General features: G+C 38.6%; 1 protein-coding gene across 4 annotated transcripts in view; it reads right to left on the reverse strand.

Moving 5' to 3' along the window:
* LOC141928207 (contactin-3-like) overlaps positions 1-25473 on the reverse strand; it is a 113215-nt gene that overhangs the window by 8798 nt on the left and 78944 nt on the right. For 3 of the 4 annotated variants that reach the window (XM_074836047.1, XM_074836045.1, XM_074836046.1), the window contains exons 7-16: positions 22671-22807; positions 20288-20417; positions 18908-19058; positions 9010-9137; positions 7396-7571; positions 3512-3629; positions 2222-2380; positions 1981-2130; positions 1148-1218; positions 15-249 (exon numbers count right to left, since the gene is read on the reverse strand). In XM_074836047.1, coding sequence (XP_074692148.1) covers positions 15-249; positions 1148-1218; positions 1981-2130; positions 2222-2380; positions 3512-3629; positions 7396-7571; positions 9010-9137; positions 18908-19058; positions 20288-20417; positions 22671-22807 — 1455 coding nt within the window. The remainder of the gene's footprint in view (positions 1-14; positions 250-1147; positions 1219-1980; positions 2131-2221; positions 2381-3511; positions 3630-7395; positions 7572-9009; positions 9138-18907; positions 19059-20287; positions 20418-22670; positions 22808-25473) is intronic. The other variant, XM_074836048.1, reaches the window with a different exon arrangement.

The raw sequence follows: 25473 nt of genomic DNA on the forward strand, positions 1-25473 counted from the left end.
AGTCAATCACATACCTTCTTCAGCGGAAAAAACTGTGGTTACTGAACTAAACGGCCCTTCTCCTTTATTGTTATAGACGCCAACTTTGACTTCATATGGTGAAAAGGGCAGGATGCTTTCATTCCTAAAGACGTATCTTGGTGTGTCAGGAGAGGTGACCACAGTCTGTATCCATGTTGTGGTGCCAAAGGGGCGGAAAGCAACAACATAGCCAAATCCTTCTCCGTTTTGTAATTCTTCAGGGATGGGCTGTGAGAAAAGCAACAGACGGCAGAAGTCTGTGATGCCACATACATCACTGGACACATTTTGCAGGAAGAAAGTACTGAAAGACTAATGTGTATGACTGTAACCAGGTGCTGGTACTGCATTTGGGATCATTCCATCAGCAAATTAACTCTGGTACAGCACAGCAAAACATGTTCCTTTGAACCAATTTAAGGTTTGCATTTCAAGAAGAGAACAACTTTCAGGTATATTCCTTGTTTTCCACTACATGTACTGTTTTAAGACACTCTTCAGTAGATACATTTTTTTTTTCAATTTCACAATCCATAGTTCATAAAAAATGAATAATTGCTTAGTCAACTATTACAGAATTCAATATTACCTTTGCACGGTGGCTTATACCATCCTCTGATGTGATTATGATTAGATAACCACATAGAATAGTCAATGTTAGTAACAGAATATTAACATTTTTTAACTCATTAAAAAGGGGGATACATAACATAAAGTAGTACCTAATTGTTTGTATTGGCTATCACACACATCCAGAGTTAATGGTAGGAAAGCAGGAACTGCACATTTGCACTGAAAAGCCTAATTCTTTGGCTCAACCTTTGAGCGCTACCCCCTCCTCTTCCCCCACCCTCCTGCCCCCTTTTTAGCGTTAACATTTGTTTGGGAACAGAAGCAATCTCAGACAAACTAACTAAATTTCCTACTGATTGCTATCTAGCACAGTAACACGTGAAAGCAAAAGAGGGAATGCAAACGTGCATAGCTCACATTACAGAATGTTACCGAGCACATATACATCCTAGATGAGAAGCTGCTAGCAGCCAGGGAAATTCATCTTTTAAGAAGAGTGATTTTGAATGAAAACAATCATTCTCTGAAGAAAATTGCTTGCCAGAAAACTTACATCCCATGTTATGACCAGTTCAGACCTGCTGCCTCCTCCCCCACTGACTTCAGATGGGGGAATTTCGGGAACTGTGAAAAGGAAACGTATAGCTGTCTACACAGTGTAGAGACAAGAGACGACATCATATAACGTTAACCTCATGCTCTGAAGCTAACCCCCTTGTATTCATACTGCTTTTGCAAATCAAGGTAAATACTTTTGATGCAGGGTGGGCAGTCCTGGGAAGCCCCAGCCCTGTCCTGCATTCACTCTGCTGCTTTCCATCACTAAGGCAGGCTGATGTTTTTTCGAGCGCTTGAAGACCCTCACGAGCTGGCAGACTGAACCATGTATGCTAATGTTTACCATCTTCTAAAAATTGGAGGCATGCTTCATTTTTTCACTAGGGTTAACTTATGCAGCTGTATTGGGTAATGGCCTTATTCCAAGTAAACTCCTGGGGTTTTAACTGATGTGTTCTCCTGAACCACATGCTTGTTACATGGGAGGTGTACACTGATCAAACACTAGGAATGAAAAAACCCTGTCAAAATTAACCTCTTTCCATCCATTAATACCTTCAGACTCTGCAGCATTGCCTGAACTGACAGGCTTTGGCATACTAAATACAGTTTAAACGTATTTAGATGTTGTTGTGCTTCTGTGATGTTCAGTAATGCAACACAAACTGTCCCACAGCTAAATGGAAAAATCACAAACAAACTATGTTATAGGCTTTTATATTCCATGGTAATTCCAAGCTCGTTTGCAAAGAGCCAAGGATATGAACGCTCCTTCTTTGTTAATATTCAAGATTCTTGAATTAAAAACAAATAGAAGAACCCACTAACCTGCCTCTTCAGTTCTTACTTTTTCTGAGGGTAAACTAGGTTCTCCACCTCCTATTTTGTTACTGGCAACTACACGAAATTCATATTCAACCCAAGGATTTAAATCCACTACTGTGGTTGTGAATGTTTTTCCATCGATCACATCTGGAACTATTAAAAAGAAAGGAAAAGAAGGGAACTAAGAACATGATGTCCCTGGTCAAAAACGTTTCAACAGAGCCTGTAACAAGAATTGTTTTACCTGTTGTAACTCGCTGCCAGCCAACTGAAAAGGGTGTCCTTGCTTGTATGGTGTAAGTGGTTACTGGGCTGTGATTATCTGTGCCTTCTTGCCAGGAGATCTGAGCTGTGGTATCAGTTATTTCATCCACTTTCACATGTTCAGGGGGCCCAGGTGACCCTAGACTCAGATTAAAAAATACAGTGTTTTGTAATGCCAGTACAGATTCCCATTTTATCAGCGCTGTCGGAGGAAGAAAACAATTCAGCTTGGAATAAGAACACTTCTAATTATTGTTCTACACTCACTAAACTTAACTCTGATAATCTAATTCTGAAATACTCTGAACTGCTGCACCGAGGACAGGGTTTTGTTTTTTTTCAAGAACCTTTGTTCAGCATGGTCCCTCTATCCTTCCAATGTCTTTTACTTTAGTCCTTGATGTCCTCTTTTAATCTACTAACACATCTCTGTAGTCTGCCAATTTGTTATCTACAGCTGTTTTACTGTACAATGCACTGTAGCAATTTTTCAGTACAACATCTGATCAGCACCCCGAGCAGCAATTCAGTCAGGCAAGCTTTCTGCTGCCTTCTGGAAAATGCTGACTCTGGGCATCCTGGCAAAAATGCTGGGTTTTGTGTCATCTCCACTAGCAAAGGGGGTTGAAATAACTAACAGTACATCGACAACTAGAAAATATCTGGCATATTTTAAAATATATTGAATAAGTGGTGATCACATAATGTGCTTTCCTAGATCAAAGCTTTTCTCTTGCAATAAATGCAGCTATACCATCATGCTGTATACAGTTCCAGCTTATCTGTGAGCATTCCAGCTCTGAATGAAAAGGAGTAAGCCTGCATTATATGCTTTAAACTCCAGCATGTCCCTAGGACAAAGCCTCTCCTAGGCTCTGGCAGCAGTTGCCCATTTCACAGGAAAGATTCTGGAGTCACCAACCCCAACCTGTTTGGTTTGCAGAAGCAGCAACTCACAACTTGCTCACGGCTGCCAGTACCGAGTTCCCTCTTGTCAGTGATTTGAAGGACTGTCAGTGAGAAAAGATGTGAAGTCAATATTATATCCTCCAGCTCTTAATTTCTCTGGGAAAAATTAAGCTTCATCCAAAAATTGAGCTAAAATTCTCCCTAACTGCAGGGCAGAATGACATAATTCAAGTCACATTCATTCATCACGTAATTCAAGTCATGAATTGGTTTTGTAATCTACAACATCAGTTCTTTCTGTAATCTACAATATAAAAAAAGTTAGAAAATATGATTCATGGTAACTGAAGCTTAAATTTACCTCGTACGATAAGGTCCGCTGCAGATGCTACGCTATCCACTTCTGTCTTCACCATACAAACATATTTTCCACTATGTTTCAGCTGGATGTTTCTAATCATTAAATCTCCTGATGCACTCTGTTAAAATGCAAAGTTCTTATTAACATAAATGTACTACTTTGTAATTTAATATTAAGATTGTATTTGTAAATGGAAAAGAAATCAACCAAAAACATTGAAGATAAAGTTGCTCAAAAACTGCATCAGCAGACAGCCTGCAGGATAGCAAGTTATTACCCATCAGCTGCTCCATGGTAATTGTCTGTAAGCGTTTTCCAAATAAACGTGAGTTAGTGTCCCTCTTCTGCGGGAGGAGTAAGCTACAACACGGTACTGGGACATATCTCCTGACTGCTGTTGGGAACCATGAAGAAAGTCAGTGCCCTACCATTTGACTCAAAGCCCTAAGAGAAAAATGCGGGGTTTCTATGGCCATTAGCCGATTTGACTTCTAGACAGAATTTGTAAGTCTAGTTATCACAGATTTTTAAGGAGTTCAAATACATAAACAACAAAGGTGAATTTGGTCCATTCTACAGGTTATTGCAAGCACACTTTCATTTAAAGGTTGCACATTTTGGGCTAAATTCCTCATTTTACATGTCTAAGGTCTATTCTTGGTTCTTCATTGAATATTGAATCTTTGGTCATTTTTTTCCCATTGGTCCCTCTCATGTCACAGCATGTGGTGGATCTCCTGAATCAAGGGAAACATACATAAAACTTGAGTGATAACTGTAACTTCATATCATGTTAGGGCACCTTGTATACCACTTATTTTCTACATCACTGAGTAGAGAACTTGATACTAAACCTTTGGTAGCCCGTGTCACTTCAATAAATCGCCTCTTTGAGTCAGCTGAATTACTGCTTTAACCCAGTTCACATCATATTTTCCAGGTGAAAAATCTCTCAGTCAGATTTCAATTTTTAAAAGTTTTTATTTTTAAATTTTTTTTATGGAGAGGCAATGTTTCACTTGAAGACAGAACCCTATTTTGTGGGTATTTTCAGCTACTCTGGCCACATCACTGATTCTTGGGTGAACAGTACTTTGGGAGAAATGCAAAGACACAATTCTGGAGCTTATTTTAATCTTCCAAAAAAAATCAGTAGCCTTTCCAACCACTTGATTATTTTTCTTTATTTCACACTCACACCTGTTATTTCAGCCTTATGATGTCTCACTTCTTTATTCAACACAAACTAAAACCAATTCTGCCTGATTCCCTTCCGTGTGTGTGTAAACACAATGCCTGGTCTTCTGTGAAAGCACAGATTTAAGCATTTGTAAGACAATTCAGTGCTGATTGCCTACAATACATTAGAAGTTGAGTCAAAGGCAATCTAAAACCCATCTACTTGATTGGAAGTGGATATTCCAGGAATGACCAACAGCAGCAATGCATACTCACAAGCACATCAGTGTTCTACAAAAACTTATTTTAGCGAACTAAATTTAAAACATCTTGACAAAGGGGACTGTCAAATGGAATAATTTTACTTGAAATAAACCCCACCAAAATATTAACACAGCATTTAAATTATTTGTGGATACTTTGGGGAAGAATCCCCAAGTACTGGGGAAAACCTGCAGCAGCAAAAAGCTGTAACATAGAAGGCACCCTCACCTCCCATGGCTCTGCCGACCATCACCAGTATCAACATTCTTGCCTAGCCAGATTAAATCTCTGTCAGCATGGACAAGTCCAGGTGATAGTAAGGTCACCTTCCCTTCTCCATGCTACACAGAATACAAATAAAGAGTCGTCCATGCAGTTGAACCGCTGCTGAAATTGCTTTTTCTTCTCCTGACTGCATAACAATCTCAGCTGTTGCTGGGCTCTATAAGCAGGTGACACCCGAAACAGTTCAGAGGCAATCTGTTCAAAATTTTGGAATCTGCTTGGTTTGCCATACTCTTTGTATAAATCATCTGTCTAACAAAAAAAAGAGCCACAAGACACTGTTACATCCTATATTTTTCTAACCATCTGGAAGACCAGGTGGTGGTCCCATAACATTCCCACTAACTACTACATGTTGGAGACCTCAGGCATGTGTGACGGGGACTTCCAAGACATCATTACATAGAAATCTATCCATTGAAAAATTATTTTCCTTTTGCCATATTTATGACCAAGAAAGCTGAAGTTATTTTTGCACAGATATTTTCATTTTACAAATACACACTGCAACTATCGGAAGGCTTAGAACACATTTATGCTTATTTACTTACCATATAACTCCAGATAAAATTACTTCACTGACCTAAAAGTGATACAAAGCCCATAAAATATTTTTGTGGCTCTCTTGGTAACCTATGCAGTTTTCTATATTAATGATCTTGAGTCCCTCTTTACATATATAAGAGCTTAAAAACCCCACCTAAATGTCTACATTCCATAAACCCCCCTAATTCTGTCCCTTACGACAAATTTCTAAGTAAAATGTTCTAGATTCAGAGTTCTGAGTTAGCCAATACTCACTCTGGATTTTACTTCAGCACCGACTGAGAATTTTTTGTGAGAAACTACTTTTTGATGCTTTCTCCCTCAGAGGGAAAAAAAAAAAAGACCCCTAAATGAGGCTTTGATTTGGAATTATGCTCGTGTTTGTTTTAGGAGAAAGCTGGAATTTTTAGCGAGAAAAAATACTGCATTTTCCAATCACCTTATGAAGCCTTAATTGAGCCATTAAAACTGTCAGATTCAGGTTTTGGTATGTCTTTAACCTTTCTTTTCTAATAATACTATTTGTATATACAACCAGAGTACAGCTGGGGGGAGATATTACTAAATAAATAAAGTCCATGTAGCAGTACTGGAAGGTAACGGGCTATGAAATCGGAGCATTCCCATTACAGCATGACAGATGGTCAGTTTGTAATTCTCAGAATATTTCTGTGAAAACGTACATGATATATGAATATCTCATGGCTCCTACAAGGAAATCTCATCATCTCCACATGCACTTATATTTAATCAATGGCAAACTGCAGAACAATCTGTGTGTTTGGGGCCTACTGATTAAATGCTAAATCTTTCTAGGTTTTACAGGCAAAAAGAAAAAAGTTAGGTGCTGAAATTTGTGTGTCTAACCCACAGCTATTCCTCTAGAGTGGGAGATCTGGCAAGAATATGTGAAAGGAAACTTTATGAAGGCTTATAATGGCCAGTTTCAGGCTGATGATCAGCTGCTTGTTTTGTTATCACTTGGCCATGGCTTGCACTGTAATAAGACCTTTTGCTGCAATTGATTTCATTCTCTTGATACATCCTTCATCTGTCTTAATGCTTTACTCTTCATGTTTTGATTAGAAAGCTAAATTCTAAACACCATTAGTGTCACCATGCCTCCCCCCCCCCACCAGCAGCATCTCTGCATCCTGCAGAAGAACTATTTAATGAGACATATGGCTTCTCACCCAGGGATGCTCAGGCAGAATGTTGAGGGATACACTAGGGATGCAAGTGCAGAAAAAACAAGAAAAGATGGGATGGTCTTTTTTCAGCTTTAAGTGGAAGCTCACAAAGTCTGCATCAAGTTCCTTAATCTGTCATTCCTGGGTTTCATGTGATCTTGGGGAAAATCACATGGGGCCAGGTGCAGAAAGGTCGGAAATTGCAATACCTCAGGTCTAAAATACAAAGCGTCTGAAGAATGGGTTATGGGCAGCAAGCTAGCTCAGTGACTGATTTCCCTCAAACACAGCAGAAGATTCTGCAGGCCCAAAAGAGAAGAAACATCCTATTTTTACCATGTTGAAAACTGAAAAAAAATGAAGCCTGTCTGTGCTGCCTACATCTATGAGGCAAATGAAGAGAAGGTGTTTGCAACTTACCCCTCCAACCTTCTCAAAGTGAGAAGCATCTTTCTTGAAATCGGTGAGTGTTCCATTGAAATACCAGGTGAAGCTGATGTCCAGTATAGGATCATGCTGAACCTGGCAAGGCAAGACAACACTTTCTCCGACAGTGACATCCATGTTGGAAGGTGCCAAAGTAATTCTTGTTGGCTCTGTTGAGAGCAAAAGTATCAGTTATTAGATTCCGGTATTGCCGAGCTTTGTTTGCTACTAATATTCTACCACGTTCTTCAAATCCAATTAATGACAGTCACTTCAAATTATGCAGCTCGACTATAAATGCTGCTGCCCGACCCCTCTTGTTGGAGCACTGTGTCCTTGCACATTTAGCAGTGGGAGCTACTCGACACTGAAAAGGTAAATGTTAACCTGCTGTGCACAGGCCAATATACTTTACAAAGCTAAAAGCACTGCAACCCACAGCAAGGAAATTACCATTCAAAAGTGTGTGTGATTCTCAGCAATAACACTCATGTTTTGGAGCAGGAAGCTGTAGTAGCAGCCACTGGGAAGATTAAGAGGTGGGAGTGAGAGAAGGAGCTAATAAAATCTGGAGACTAGAAGAAATCCACATAGGATAGAATGTGTTGGATATTTGGGTCCATATATCATATAGAACATAGTGTCATTAAGAACAGCTGCTTGTTATTCCAGAATCACATTAATGGAGAAAAATTTCAAGTACTGTAAATACTGTAAAAATAAAATTTAATTCTAGAAATCCTTTGTATATAATTCTATTATTTGTATATAAAGGGACATGAATCATTTAGGAGCACAGACTGGAAATGTGAAGCTACTAATTCACTGAACAAAATAATTGTGTTGGGATCTATGAGATATATAGGATATGTAATGCAGTAGGATATTAGATTATTCTGAGTTTGGAAAACCTTTCAGATATTCCAATCTTGAAAAAAGAATGTCATGAGAGAAGACATTCTTCAGATAAACTTTACAGACTGCTGGTCCTTTTAATCCAGTATCTTAGACAGCAGCTAGTAAGTGATGACTTAAGAGGAAGGGGCAAGAACCCTTTTAACAACAATTACGTACACAATTTGCATTTGAAAGATTTTATGTTTTACTGCCTGTGGAGTCCCTGAATGCTCCTGCAGCTGGAGTTTCTATCACATCTTCTTCTGTAAGGAAACAGCACATAGTTCCTTAGGGGTAGACAGATTTTGGACTGGAATATAAAATTACCTCAAATATTTTTTTAATTGCCATGGGTTTTTTTTCAACAAATTAAAAAAAGCCCTGAACTTAAAAGCGTAATTGTGCTGTTTAGTATTTAGGTAAGTGAGAGAAGAGAGGAAAGCGTTCAGAAGTCCCTCACATCTGACAAAAATCTTTGTCGAAGACAGAAAATCCTTCAGTTTCTTTCAACCAATAAAAGATCTATAACAAATACCTTTTTATCTTTATATATTGTTAAATTTGTAACTTCTCACACTCTCTACTTTCCACCACATTCAGTATTTTTTCAGTAAGCAAACTCAGACTCCACATCGTTGCAGGCTTCTGTTGCGGAGTCTGCAATTCGATTTACATCACCTCACAGACGACCCTCTGTTCCAGCTCACCTACCTGTAACTATTAAGTTTGTTGTGCCACTGGCTGTTCCAAACTGGTTTGTTGCCAGGCACGTGTAGCTTCCAGCATCAGCTTTGGTCACATTGACTAATCTTAGTCCTCCATCCTTTAATAACACAATTCTAAAAAATTATGAAGAGATTTTAAAAGTTGCAGTATTGGTTTCTAGACAAAATGCATTAATACTCATATAAACTGCATCAATTACCAACCTGGTGTTTGAAAATTTTATGGCCATACACTGACAATATACAAGAAATTTGAACCCATCTGTGTATTACTCACCATTTGGGGCACCAGTAGAACCAATGTTTAAGATATGTGTGTGTGCATATGTATGTTTGTGTGTGTGTGTGTGAGAGAAATCCCACATTAACTCCATCTTTTTCAGCTGCACCAATTGAAACTAGAATAATTTTCAACCGTATTATGTTGTTTACCTCATGCAGTCTTACACGGTAACTTTAAAATAATTACATGTCATTATTATGATGCAATGGAATTTTTCAAGAACAATCCACATTCTGCACTTTTCAGGATTCAGATACAAGCCTAACACCGACTGCATTGAAGTCAATAGCTCATTTGCACAACTGACTCTCTAGAGTTGGATTCAGCCCATGCAAGTATAAACTCAGTACTTGTTTAGAAAGCAAACAGAGTTCACGCTGTTGCAGACCTCTGTCTCAGTTTGTCACCCACACTGAGCAGGAGCGACCTGCAGACACGGTAGAGGTATGCTTTGTGGAACGACTTGAAGGAAAGAAAATTCCCTCCAGCCCACACAAACTCCAGCAGTGAGAGTCATGCCGAACAGACAGACAGCACAGAACAAATCAGAAAGATGCTTATAAAAGATGTAGACAAAAGGAGACCTGCAGTACTGATACAGACAGAAGAGCACCAGTATCCCAGTACAGATGACACCCTAGCACTGGAGGGATGTAAAGTAAAGCTGATTTGACTCCCTCTTCCCCTATTTCTAGTCCTCCCATCTGTCATATCCTTAGATGCAGGGCCTTCTACCAAGTCTTCCCTAAGATAACCTGAAGCAGCTATATAACTAACTGCATACAAAAATGTCCAGAATAATTAACAAAAAAGGAAATGTTTTCCTGATACACCTAAGTCAAAAGAGCTTCAGAGCTTCTCTCTCAGATCCTGTCAATCCATTTCAAAGGCACCAAATGAATCACAGCAAGGTTATTCTGTCAGTTCCCTAAGCACCTTAGCTAGAAGGTATTTGGAAATGCCCCAAACACCCACATCTAGCTACACAGAATCAACAGAACAGCAAACAACATTAACGCTCCAGGGGAACCTCTAACCGCATTAGTCTTATACAGGTGTCAGAGCAAGTATCAGCTGGGAAGGCAGCAAATGTCATGAAACTTAACATCGCTATCTTCCCTTTCTCAGAAGAGTCATGAGGATTTTGCCCTCTCACTTGCATGTAGTTCATTATTAACCTGCTTCTTTATTCAGTACAAAATGAAATACACACCCCTGCTGCGCTTTTTAACACACTTGAGGCAGAATTAGTATCAACGGATCTTCATTTGTCCTAACTTAGATTTAGTTCTCTACAGTTAAATACGTATTACAAAACATAGGTGAAGCGTGCTGTGTTAGGTGGGAATTGGGATCACTGCCTTTCTTCTCAAAACTCGTCCCAAGCATGGGATAAGCACGATACTCCCTTGAAAAAACAGGTTCCTTGCTCTTCTGGCATTCAGGTGCTGTATCTAACAGCTCAGCGTGAGCAATTCTCCCTGTGAAACCCCGCATGTGCTACTGTAGCTGATGAAGGATAATGCAAGCTTGAAACCGCTGCACCATGCCAGGGCAAGTCTGTAAAGACTGTCAGGACTGGAGGGAGGCACGCTCAGACACACCTGGTGAATGCACCACCTTAGGTTTAATTGCATTGCTGAAATAAAACCTGGTGCATAAAAGTTATATGCTTCACTAAGCTGCACTGTCATTAATTATTTATATTGATTTATATGTTACAATGGTTTCTGTGGTTTTTTGATTATTTTTCTTTAAAGCAATACACCCGAATCCATTATTTCAGAGCATAATTAAGTTGGTAAATAAGGGCAGCAGAATGCAACTCTGGAGTGTGATGGGTTCAGTGATCTTATCCTTCACCCTTAACTTCTCTGATCCTCCAAACCCACGTTCACTAACCGCAGACCACAGCGGTGGGAGCCTATCATGGCTCTGTAGTTACGCTGCTCCTTTCCCTGAGCAGCCAGTTCAGCTACTCCTCAAGGCCACACGGAGACTGCATTTTAAACGTCTGAAACCAGGAGTTTGGATTCCTTCCACAATGCACCAGTATCACACAGCTCTTTGTAATGAAACATACTCTAGCAATAAGCACCACTTTTAATTGTTCTTCTTAATTATCCTGAATTGCATTTTCTATTTTCTTAAAAAAGGTGTTGCAACACTCATCACTGCAGCTGAAATACATTTCCTTTGGGCAAAGGTGATACAATCATGAAATTAACAGATGCAAATTATAAGTGAGAACAAGTCACCTTGTTAGAATGACAGACAAAAGCATCTTATGTGGGGGAGAAAAGAGTTATAAATAGACAGTTTAATCAGTTTACATCTGGAGGTAACCATCTTTCAATCTTCCAAAGCGTACTGAGGTACCTAAGCCCACGTGGTGGCGTTTGAGACATATTTGTAAGGAGGGTGTGCTTCATCACTGTCAGCTCAGCTGACCTCCCTGAGGCTTATTAACTTGTTTTGGAAAATTCCTAAGTAATATTTGGCTGCACTTTATATCAGATGGAACATTTATAATTAAATCTTACAATATGGTTTATAGGTATTTTAAATGTGTTAAAGACATGATTAATACATTGTATAGGTAATTATAATGACATCAATAAGAGGTGTTAAAATACATCAATTATGGTTGCAAGCAAGCTATTGAATTGTTGGACTTTCCAGCCACCTGTATATTTTGCAAAGGCTTCTATTGGATCATCTACTTTGAAGCAGTTTCCAGGAGAAAAGAATGCAAAACCAAATAAAAACCCAACAGTGTTGACAAAGCCTGAGATCAAACAAAGGAAAAAACAGGATCAGGGTATAAACCAGAAAATGTCTATTGTTTAATTAAAACTAATTACATTTACACTGCTCTGAGCTATCTGCAAGTCTAGCTTGCCTAAAATAATTAAGTAATTGGCTTATTAAAACCAAGATATAATTATTAAAAAAACCCCGACCAACAAATCAATTCTAGAAAAAAAATATTGTCAAAATAAAATCTTTACTGGTAAATTAAAAAAAGAAATGCTTTACTTTTTCAATTACAAAACAGTAAATGCAGCGCAGCCTATGAAAACACTAAACACAGAAATAGCTCTCCTCCCATCCTGCTGAAACATCAGACAAACTGAAGCTTTTAGTATACTTAAAATTATTAGATATTCACACACTGTGACAAAACAAATGTACTGTGGCTGGCCCAATGCCAGGAAGCAATATGGATCTCTAATACAGAAAAATAATGCATCCTTTGGCGTTCCCCATATCTACAAGAGGTTTCCCAATACATTTTGCTGAAGGCCAGCAATTTTTAAAGTGAATTCCATTTTCAACAACCTGCACGTTTTTGATGCACTGGCAAATGGCAGAAACTTTTAGCCCTATAAAATAGAGATAATTGGTGGAATAATGCTTTGGCACAACCGCAGACTGATTTAGGACCTCTTTGGTCATGAGATCAAAACATCATTGACAAAATCATAATCTCTCACTAATTCTTGGGCAAAATTGTGGGAAATTAATCTTTGAGAAGACTAATTTTTTCCAATAGTCAAAGGGATGTCATACTCCGCCCCCCCCCCAACAAATCTGTAACAGCCAAATGTCCTAACTCATGCCATACTCTTTGACTGAGGTCAACAGAATGGGGAGAGGGATTAACCAACTTCAGGACTTCACAGTTCTTGACTTGAGAGGCCCATGTTGGTAAAGCTATGAGAGTCATCCTGTCCCACCCAAACCAGGAGCGTGAATTTGGCATTACAGATCTTCCAGAGAGATGATGTCAGTGGGTGTTACAGTCTCCATCAATTCTGCCCAGTCTGTCAGGTTTTACACATGACATCATAATTTCTTATTAGTTACCTTAGTCATAAACAACCATGGAGAAATCCAACTGTGAAATAAGCACACATACTTCTCATACTGATAAATTATTTTACTATTGTTGCAGACTGCACCAAATTTTCATATTTTCAGATGTGGAAACAAGTATCATCTGGGACTAGAGGGCAAGTGGTGCTCCAGGATGCCAGTCTGAGATCTGTCAACTTCAGTATCTGTAGTGTAAGAATATTCAAGCTATTCTGCATTCACTGTCCCCATACGGACTTGCTCAGAAAACTGACACAGCATTAGCTAGAGGTTTGCATAGTTCTACCTTAGTGACCAAAATCCTGCTAAATTGACATGCTGGTGCAGTACAACTCTGGGCCAGAATATGCCTCAGGATGTAAGACCACAAGGCTGCCACCTGAAATTTGCTGTCATGAACAAAACTGGTAATGAACGCAGATTTCCTCATCTTCCTGTGACAATACTTCATTACTAAAATATCAGACATAATCGAACTAAGTAATCGCTGCCTTTTTTGTCAGATTATTCAGCAGAAAAGCCAACTCTTTTAGATCCTTATTGATATGATAATAAACATAAACATACTGCTTTTCAGTTCATAACACTTCAGTACAAAGGAACAGTGGAAAAGTGGGTCAAAACTGCCTTTTTATATATCAGTCAAATTCCAACTAAATTAAACCAGATTAATTAACAAGGAAGTCAGCAAAAAACCAGCTCCTATTGAAGTACTGGTAAGTAAATGCATTACTTTCCACAACACAGCATTTCAAACTGTAACGCAAAATGAAATAAAAATACTTAATTCAAACTGTAGGGAAGATAAAACCAGTAACTGATACTTCTAAGAATCATGCTGCATTTTATCAGGAATTATTTCTCTTCTTTTATTTCCCCCTTAATTAGACATCACTTCACCACAGTTAAAGATGCTGAAACTGGAGATTTTTAAAAGAACTGCACTGGAATGTCTTTTAGTGAAGTTAAAGTTTGCAGCATCTTTTTATCTTTTTCTAGTCTTGGTAACTCTAGAAACATCTAGGAATAAAGGTGGATTTGTTTACAGGTGAACCACTGTTCCACATCATCTCAAAATCCCTTGTATTAATCTGTTTCCAGTCACATATTTGAGGCAGGAGCACAGGACCCACTACAGCCAAATGCAGCAGCTGCCTAGTGCTATATATCAATTAAAAATCATATACATACATAAAACATTTAAAGGGGTTATCTAGGTTGCAGCATATTTTGGTATGTCTTCTGGTTTTGCTGAGTTAAATTAATATCAAGTGTATTTAACCTCCATCTGGAGGTGGAGGTGTCTCAGACCAGCTTTTCAACACAGAAGCAGCGACATGAAGGCAGCTCCAGTTTGCATCCTCCGTGCTCCCTTGAGACACTGGGGGTTATGGCCTGCTCTCAGTAGAAGGTGTTCTAGATTAATTTGGAATAGAAACCTAGTTGTGGCTTAATGACTGCAGATAAAATATACTTTAGAGACATTTTTTAAAGGACTTATAGTATGAGATGGTTGGCAAGAACAGCCTGAGTGAGTACAAGCTGCTCCCAGCATGGTGGTGCAGACTATAACCACAATATGAGGTGACAGATTACCTCTGCCAGGTAATCAGGTACCCTCAGTACCTGATCTGGTAGTCATTAAAAACAAGAGATAATTTTTGATTATTATGCTCATTACATCACCCAAATTTATTTATTTCAAAGGTCCAAAACTGCATTCTGGTGGGCAGCGTATCTTCCTTCAACATCCAATTAATTTAATTCCCATTTTCTGTCTTTCCTTCTGCATATTTTACAGTGACCCCTATGAATTCACTTCTCTCTCTATTCCACTGCTCTTTACTGTCCGGTTCTCTTGATATTCAGGATATTCTAAAAAAAAAAATCTCATATTTTGCAAAACAAGAAACAAGATTGTATTCTTCAACGTTGAGCGATTTCTTAGTCCAGAGCTCATGAATCCATTTTGAATTACATTTTCTTCCGTCCACAAGACACATCATATTCAGCTCATTTAATTAAAATTTACTGAGTCATTATCCAAATCTACATACTGAAAACGCAGCACCATTTAAAAATAAATTAAGAATACAAGCAGCAGTGCCATCAAAACGAAAATCTTTCAGGCTTTACTGAAGTAACGTAGTCAGTACCTCCAGCAAAACACAAGTTCTCTTACAACAAATTACTACAAATACATTGAAGTAATGGAGTATTTGTGCTTCATTTTTATTATTCAAATGGGAATTTTCTTAAAGCATACTGATTCAATCCATGTTGCTGCATCTTGTGTGACATTTTCACTTTTACAGCTGACATTAAGAACTAGTTTGACCCTCACGCTAAGCCATGTTTGGCCTCTAAGCCTTCCAGAAGGCCATCCCAGTTTAGGTACAGTCCAAACTAGTGTGATCTAACCACGGTATCTATATCAGAGTGATGGCAGAGTGTACTGGCACGTCCTCAGAAGAGGACTCACTCCAACATTTGTCTACGTTTACATGAAACACAAAACATCACACTGTCCCTGCTCTCTACCATCACTGAATAACTCCACTATACCACAAGCAGCCCTGCCAAAATCAACAAGAGTACGGTTTTAACTACTCAAGGGCAAATAGATTTGGAAAACTATACATGTATTTATTCATGTGAAATACAGTGCAAGAGCTGTTCCCTTGTAGGAACTGACTCATGGAGACAAAATAACTTGCTGAGCTCTCTGAAGACCCTGCTTGCTCTTTACAAGCAAATGACAGTGCTAAGGGAGGGGAGTCTCAGTCTCAATTTCTCACACTCAATTTCTGTCTGTCTCTCCTAAGGAGCGCTCTGTGAGCCTGAACCCTACCGTAGGTCTGAGCTCCAAACGTAATTAAGCTCATTCTGCCTCCCCTACCTCTCCTAGGTAAAGGGCATGCTGGACCACTGTGGCCAGCATTACCCCTTTTGGGAACTCATTCCTCCCTTTTTCTGCAATTAGAAAGGACACCCTCTCCTCCCCCCAACTGACTTCTCCATTAGAAATGCAGTTAATGGTTGAAAAATGTACTGCTAATTGGAAACACTTTCCTGAATTGCAAGAATTGTAGAACTGCAAGAAATTCATGAATTGCAATTATTCATAGCAGACAGTAATGAACTCCAGTGCTTTCTGCAAAGAATACCATTTCTGCTTTTCTCTGAAGGTGAGCGTACTTCATTTAGATTAATTCAGGATTATTGGCTTGTTATTATGTTTCCTCTGTAAGCCATTTACAGTGTGCTGTCAAAATACAGTAGGAGACACTTTGGGCCATATTTTGGAAATACCTGCACTTTGCAGAACTAAAAGCCATAATTTATGGTCATAAATCTAAGCAGGCAGCATCATGTATGATCAACCATTTTCAGAAACTGAACATTACTTTCTTTTGCCTGGTACCATCATCACAAATGAAACTGGTGGGTGCTGCTTTTGAAGGGCAATCCAAAGCAACCATTAAAACCAGATCTGATGCCTATCCAGACAGATAGCTCACAAAGCAAGGCACAAGTGGTGGCTGGAATGCTCTCCTCTGGGACATTGTGTGGAGTCCTGCAAGGTCCAGGCGTGCCTGCCAGCTTTGAGTATCATGAATCAAACCTACACAGGTTATCTGAAGGCTGATGACGGGCAGCTCCCACAAGAGACAGGTAGGCACAGGAAGGATACCATTCTTCCTGCCTACCTTTTTATGGAAATGGTATGGGAACAGAAACTAGGAAATTCCCTAAATGGAGAGTAAGTGCTATGCATTTATATACATACATGCTTTATGAAAGTGACCATAAAAATAAGAACAAATGAGAGTCATCAAAAGGCAACAGATTTCACAGGAGTTTTAGAGATCGTTGTGGCCCTGTGTTACAGACTTATTTATCAACGTGATACTATGTCATTAAAAGACAATGGGAGGTTTCACATCAAAAGAAAAACCAACTAGTGTTATTTTGAATGAGCTCTTGCTTGCTTGCTGGCAGGCGTGCAGCCAGATACTGAGCCTGTGGTACCGTGTCAAGCTCTATAATGGCAGATGCCTAATCTTCTGCCAAATTGCCACATTTGACAACACTTAACACTAGAACACATGAAAACTATTGTGGTCCCTCTGAAGAAAGAGCCAGAGCTGCACGGATAAAGACAACAGCAAGTGTGCAGACCTTTTGGGTACAAGGAGAAAGCTCTAGCCTTATGATGGAGCAAATAATGGTCTCACTTGAGACCTCTGAAAGTTTTGACCTATCTGGTAGCATCTTCTGTGTTTAGAAATTTAAAAACAAAATCACAATGTGGTGTTTTAAAGGAATAGGAGTAGAAAAGCTTCACCTGTGTCAGAAATAGCTTCCCCATGATAGGCTAAGCTTTGTACAACCTAACACAAAGTCCTAGAGGAGCAGAGATACATTCATGAAATTGCAACACACTGCCATGGCAATCCTCCTCTCGGAGGAGGAAACAAAGTGTCCAGTTTCCTCAGGCTCCTGTCTGGACTTTCGACTCTTCAGCGATATCCCTGAATTATCCTGCTATGTACAGGGTGATACCAGAACATTGCAAGAGAAACACCTGCAGTCATCCTGTCCTCACTGCTCCCAGGCAAACCCTATGACTTGCTGCGGCTGTTGCTGCAACTACAGTCTGTATCTAACTCAGATAGCCCAGAAAGGTGCTGCAAAAAGGCTGACCTCAGGGCAGACTAAACCAAATAGTTATTCTGCTCCTCTTGAGTTTTTACAGACTGTACTGAGTGCTAAAGTGCTGCAGCTGGGACGTCCTAAGTACCAAACTGCCTAGTTTCATGCTAAATCAGATATGTAACTATCTTACTATCCTTGCACCCACAGAGTTTTTTTCCTGTCCCAGTTTACCACCTGAAACTCTCAGTCTATGCAAATATTGAAACGTAAAACAGAAAGCTTGAAAAGGCAGTAATCCCCAATACTGGAGAGATGCAAAGCAAATGGCTGCTCCAGAGCAGAGAGAGGTACACTTCTGTACAATGTGATTATACAATTTAGTCAGTAGACTTGTGCAATTTTAGTTTATGACTAATTCAATAATGCTTTAACAGTTATCGCTGGAAAAAATGTTTACATGTTGTTGGAAGTCAATAGCCAGGGCTATAGGTGAATCACAAGCTCTCCTCTGAGAATTACTAACACCAAAACACATTCACTCATGTAAACACTAAAGCAATGGTGACATATGTTATCCTTGGTAGATAAAATTCATGGTTGCTTGAAAAGAACCTGGAAGCGTATTTTCATTTTCTTTTCTTGTTTTCATCTGCTATTCTGGACCTCCCAATTATTAACTTTTTTCTTTCCTCGCTCACCCACATTATCACCATGGCTAATATGCCTCATCAGACAGCATTTTCAGAGTATTTTGTTGAAGGCTTTTAGTACTGTTTTATAGGCTTTGCCTTTCCAGTGTTCTATCAGTACCTGGTTCTCTCTAAATTGGGCCAAATTCTACATTAAACTGAAAATAAAATCTGGCCCTTGACTTTAAAGAGAGAAATGTACATGCACTCTCAGTGCTCAGATACAATGACAAAAAACAACCAAATGCCACCCCAGCTAGACAGACTTCATATAAATTTTACAACTACTTCGATCTACAGATGATACCACTGCATAAAAGACATAAACAAGCTTTTTATAAGATTAAAACAAATAAACCAATGTAACTTGATACCTTTCATTTTCGTGTAGCTGCTCACCTCCCTTCTTCCAGGAACATTTGGCCTTAGGGGAAGCTTTGGGTTTGCATTCAAAATCAACTGTCCTGCCTATTTGAACCTGGATCAGTTTCTTCATTGGATTCTTGGAAAAATCTGGAGCAGAAGCTAAAAAAGAAGGGATAGCAGTAGTGAAATAAAGCACCTTTAATTATATCAATCATACCACTTTTTAGCACTTAGATGACACTTCTCACATTCCAAACATAATTAAACAGATCTTCTATTCGACAATTATGCATTTCTCCTCTTTATACTGGTACAAAAGTAAAGGTTTCAGTCATGTAGAATACATCACCTAATGAAACATGCACAGAAGATCACACCCACTTCATCTGAGCTGAAGCTGAGCGAACCTAACGAGCGTTAAGCACATGCCTAACTTTACGCTTTACTGAGTGTGAGCATACAGGATTTGTCTAAGTCCAGGGAGGGCAGTCAACACCAGCAGTCTCATTAAAACTCAAGTAACTGGTTGGCTTCTAGTTTCATGTGAGAATGCAGGTCAGATCAAATATGTTAGATGACATAAATTACAGCACAGCTCATTCTGAATGGGTATAGTTTTCATTAACACTTAAGAAAAGGCACATGGCTTCTACCTATACTAACACTGAACTTCAAAAGGAAATTCAGGTATTAGGAGACCAAGGCTGAGGAAGCAGTTTGCTGCTCGACTGTAACCTTAACAACAGAAAGGAAATAACTCAATGCCCCAAAACACTGCTCTTACAGGCTTAGTTTTGCAATCAGTCTACGCTGTAGGTAGAAATAGCACAAGAATATGAGTGCATAAGGCAGTCACAAGTTCAGTGTTTCCCTTAAACAAATGGTTGTCACTACTTTAGACTCAAGGACATGCCATCTGAATGACTGAATGACAATCCCTTGTCCCCTCAATCAAGAAAGGTTGCACACAAGAGCAGCCTATTGCTTTTAAATGACACAAGCTCCCCTGGGAGCACTGGAACTTTGGTGCAGAAGGTGAGTGCAGCTGACTGATGTGCAGAGCCAGTGCTGCCTCCAGACCACATGAGCGGTTTTAATCTTTGGGCCTGTGTCCAAACCCCCCTCTCTGCTTTTCCCCCAATGAATAATTTAGCTGTGTTCTGTTTTAAAGCAGTGAATGATTGGACTGCAAATCCTCTGGATGCAGATGAGTCAAACTCCTTGACGCTGCCGATAAAAAGATATTAGGTCAACAAAAATGTTTATTTTAGTGATAGCATCTGAGTGAGTTAAATTTGAGATTGTGATGAGGTGGAATATAAGCCAGGTGGAGGGTGTGTGGAGAGGGAAAATGAGGTTTGTGTTTTAGTGAAAAAGGAAAATCTTACCTACAACCCTGAGCTCTGCACTCGAATAGATGACACCATGTTTATTTTCAGCTATGCACTGGTATCTGCCAGAATCTGTCAGATTTAGATTTGATATTGTAAGTGCACCATTTTCAATTTGGATCCTTCCCTGAATATTAAGAAAAATATCTTTACTGATGATATATTTCCTGTGAAAAATTTAAAATAAGTAAGAAATATAAACAGGACAGCATAAATACAATAAATGGGGTAAATGCAACAGCATAGTCATGAAAACAGTTCTAAAATAAGCTCCATGACCACATCATAGTATCGCAACAGTGATCAAGTAAGACTTGGCAACACAGTGTATGAAACCAATGCTTCAAACTTGCTCAGTTTCACAGAGGCTTTGCAATCTCAAATACCCTTGTATTTCCCCAGAAATATGGACAAAATCATACTAGGCTCCTCACGACAGACCAGAGTATCCAAACTATACAGATGGCACTGGCATTTCATACTATTTAGAGATTTCACACATGCCATTTGCTAATGAGCTCTCTGTAATACTATGCAGAAAAAATTCCAACAGTCATTAAACGGAAGATACATATTTAAGTGCCTTAGAGCCGACAAAGCTACTGAAGTATAGGGATCTTCTCATCCTGCTTATTATTGGAAAGCTATATGAACTCGAATAAGAACTGACTATTTTGAGGACGGAGCTGCAGGAACTGGTGAGAAGAGGAACCAGTGACAAAGACAAAACCAAAGAAGCTTCTCCTTTGGGGAAAACCAGAGAAACAGTAACTGACAAAAGAACAATTTGCTTAAAAATATTTTCTAATTTTTCTTTGGATCTGGACATGGCTTACCAGGCCTAATGCAATGATACTCACTCTCTGCCTTTTCCTAAAGGCATGTACTTACAGTTGGCCCCACTGCAGGATGACTCTGGCTAAATACGGGCAGCCTGGACAGCTCAGCTCACCTCCTTCCTTGACAGGTCCCCTCCCAGTTTATTGCAAGGTGCTCAGCCAGTTAGACAAAGGACAAAACAATCCCAAAGAGGAACAAGCCGGGGTCTTCATGTCTTGATCCTCTCACTAGCACCCCAAGCTGCTCTTACTCTTCCTTACAAAAGATTTGTTTATGGAGAAGGGGAGCTAAGCAGAACAACCACAGCAGATTTTTGTGGAGGAGACCCAGCATGAAGAAGGATTATTGCAGTCAAGGAGCTTTAGACAACTGATCACTATACAGAGAACTCCTGATGTCTCCTCAGGGCCGGCTTTGAAAGAGTTAGTCCTATAGTTTACAGTCCTTAGATATTTCCAGAGTAAGTCACTCTTACGCCATGACACCATGCCAAAAGCCTGGACACCAACACTCAAAAGTGGAAAAATGGGACAACTGAATGAGGAAAGGTATTTTTGTACTTACTGTGGTAAAAAAGCACATTACCTCAGTGACTTTGTATGATACGGTAACAATGCTCTTAAATCACTGAGATGAGATTTTGTACTCCCCCATTTAACCTGTCCGCAAAACACTACCATTCCTTTTAGTGAGCATATAACTATAACACTCTCAATGGTAAGAAATGTTTTCCAGTGCTTAGATCATTTTTCATAGCCATCCACTGAATGCACTTGAGCAGTCGCTCTTTCTTCTTCAACTGTGAGTCCCAACTTTGAGAACAACACACTGGCCAAGGGCAAAATGCTTTCCTGTGATGGGCTAGTGCCCACAGTTTATATTCCTGATAACCTGAACTGGGCAGCTTTCTCAATGAAGCAGTAAGATTTAAAATCAATGTGGGTATCAGATGCTTTTCTGCATTTCTGATCTGGGAGACCAAGTATCTCACCTTCCAAGTACAACCTCTTTTCCCTGTCACCAAATGCATTACTTTTCATTAATTTACTTTAACAACTGTATTAAAGCAAATACCTATGTTACGTTTCTGTTTATATTTCATTTTTTGCATCAAGTAATAGTGACCCTATGAATTTTTAGGATTTTCGTCTTTTTTTTGTCAAGAAGCTTGAATATGTTTTATTACCTTTAATGAAATGCTAATAGCAAGAATAACAAAATCATTTAGAGTTCTCTATCCCTTATTTACGGTTCTTAATGTATAACTTTAATTAAACTTCCTTTTCCAGACTTTCCTTACGTACTTATTTCTATGGTTCTATCATTGCTTTAGAATCTGCTTTTAGCTGGGATATTTTTTGTACAACATAATTCGTCTTTGTGTTTCTGGTATTGCAGCTTTTGAAGTTTCCATCTGCATGCTCTTGACAAACACACAGAAACCAGTCTTGACTAATTACATGCACTTTTGCAAATTCTCATACTTATACAAAGCATTGTTAATTTCACATAGCATCGTGTTTTCAAAACATAATGTTACCTCTATTGACAGTTGGTCTCCATTCTTCAGCCACCTATATGATGGTTTGGGCTTCCCACTTGCTCTGCAATCCCAGTATAAGGTGTCCTCTACAGCAACTTCAGTATCTTTTATAGTCTGGATCCAGTGAGGTTTTGCTGCAGATGAAATACACATCAACAACAAAGACCCTAACAAGTTATTTTTCCATATGAGAATAAAAGGGTTAATTTGCAAGGCACTCATCAGTTTTCTGCGTAGACTGGTTTGTACCAACAGAGGTTCTCGCTGGTTCTGCTTCAAGTCACCTAATGAAACAAATTACTCACTGTTCCTTTTATAAATTTTTATTACAAGCAGTAAACCAAAGGAAAATGAGGATTACAGATCACTAAAGCTGAACTGCTGAAACCAGTATTAAAATCACTAATGATTAAACAACACAACTTGAAATTGAGGTAAACGTAAGATAAAGAAATTAGTGATGATACTGGAATTAAATAATTGATGTAGCTAAATCACCAAATTAATACTAAAGAGAATCCTTTAACGCCTAAAAAAACATAATGGTATGTCAGCCTTAGTTCTAAATACCATTAAAATTGTTTTCTAATGCTAGTCAGCACTTAACTGGATGAATAGTTAGATATGAGAGACTGTTTTTGAAAGCATTAGTCTTAGCACAGCATTTGGGTGATGCAAACCAGAATATGGCCTTGAGAAAGTCCATAAAAATCACTAATTTTTAAATAAAGTTTTGATGTATTAATACTATACATCCTTCAGAATTACCTAAAACCACAATTAAAACTGTAAAGATAGAGTTTAAAACATTTGTTACAGCTTTCATAGGATTAAAAAAAAAGAGCTCCCTTGGCAAATAAACATCACTATATGAAAGACAACAGTAGTTTATTTCTTTAGTACTATTTCACACAACAGCACAACACTGTTTTATAGTTAATTCATGTGAATTTTCTTTGAATTTATTCAATTTACTAGAGAGTTTATAATCTCAGTATATGTTTCTCCCAGAAAAGATAAATTCTGAATATTACATATGGAGAAAACAGATAAAAAGGAGGATGAAACTTGGTTGCAAATATATAGCTAAGGGCAAAAGAATTTTCCAGAGTCAATTTGATTACCCTAAAAGGTAACAAATTAACAATCTCATATCAAAACAACTAGGGAATAAAAAAGTCCCTGGTGATACAGGAAAATATTATTATTTAATAGATGAGTTTTGGAAGCATAGAAGACCAGATTAATACCAGTTGAACCTCCTACTACAATGGAGTTACACCAGCAATTAATTCAGACCAGGGAAATTAATGACTTGCCTATAGCCACAAGAGAAGTCTGCAGCACAGCAGAGACCTGAACCTGTTCCACTGCCACAGGCACAAGACCAGCAAACCAATGTTTGGATGAGGGTTGGTATTAACTTCATTTAAAAAGATTCATTCTTTTCCAGCGTACACGTTTTCCCTCCATCATATATTCTGCAATGCAGCAATAAGATCTCAACAGGACCATGTACACTACCATACTTTTATGATATCAATGATTTTAATTTATAATTTATGTATATATACATAATATATATAATTATATATGTATCTATGTATATATGTAGACATGTATACATATATATACACATATGTAGACACATTAAATATATTTAATTTAGAATTTATGTATACATAGGATTAACTTCTCACAGAAGAACTTACTAAAATGTATTCATTAAGGTATCAATTTAGGAGGTTTTGGAATTCAACCAGTATTTGCTGACAGTGAAATCCTCTGTTACTTCTTTCATTTTGCACATCCCTTACACCCCATGAGAATTAACACCCTTCACTGATTTGGGGATGACATATTTTTTACAATCTCTTTATCAAGGTCAGCTCTAAAAGACAGAATAACCTCATGTCCATGTCAGACAAGTACTATCTTACTGATACTAATTTTAGTTAAATCTCGAAGGTTAATGTTACAACACTAAGTTCAAGAAAGAGTCACTGCTTTATTTCATACTGTCATTTGGTGTATCTGCCCCACATGTGTCAAGGGGATAAAAACTCAGGGCTCCATGCCAGTGTGCTTCCTGACCTAAATATTTATGCAACAAGCAACAGTGCTTGAATCACCGATGGATCCATACATGTGCAATATTTCACGTCTGCTGCCTATCTCTGCTTGACAGTAGGTTAAGTATAATCAAAGATCTTGAACTTGAAAATAGACTAAATTCCATTAATAAGAAAAACATTGTCTACACCATAAATCTTCATTTTAGGACTCTTCATGTCAGACAATCTCCATAGGAGGGTCTCCCAAGTCTCCATGTTAGACATGATAAAACTGGGTTGTCTTGGAAAGTGTGGGAGCAAAACAACCACTCCAACCAGAAATGAACAGAACAGAGCTTCCTGAGGCACAATGTGAGAAATTTATAGTGCTTGTTCATTCACAAGAGAGTATTGATGTAGACTTCAGTGATTTTCTTGAGGAAGGCTCTTTTTCTCTTCAAATTACTGACGAAGGAATTCAGCAGAAAGAAAAATACCCTTTTTCAATCTGCCACATCTCAAAGTCTTTAAAAAAAGGGCTGTAAAAGTATTAGGAACTCTTTGAAAAAGAACAATTCAACTAACCAGTTCAAAATTGAAAAGGCAGCTAAACAGGGGCAATTCCAGCTGGGAATACTCCACTGAATACTCTGAATCTTGGCCAAGGTAAAGATGGTCCACATTGCAGCAGCTGAGAAAAGCGCAGACAGAAGGTCATGTACCAGTACATCTACATACCCTCTCAA

This window comes from Strix aluco, chromosome 11 (genome assembly GCF_031877795.1).
Source record: "Strix aluco isolate bStrAlu1 chromosome 11, bStrAlu1.hap1, whole genome shotgun sequence".
NCBI classification, from domain to species: Eukaryota; Metazoa; Chordata; class Aves; order Strigiformes; family Strigidae; genus Strix; species Strix aluco.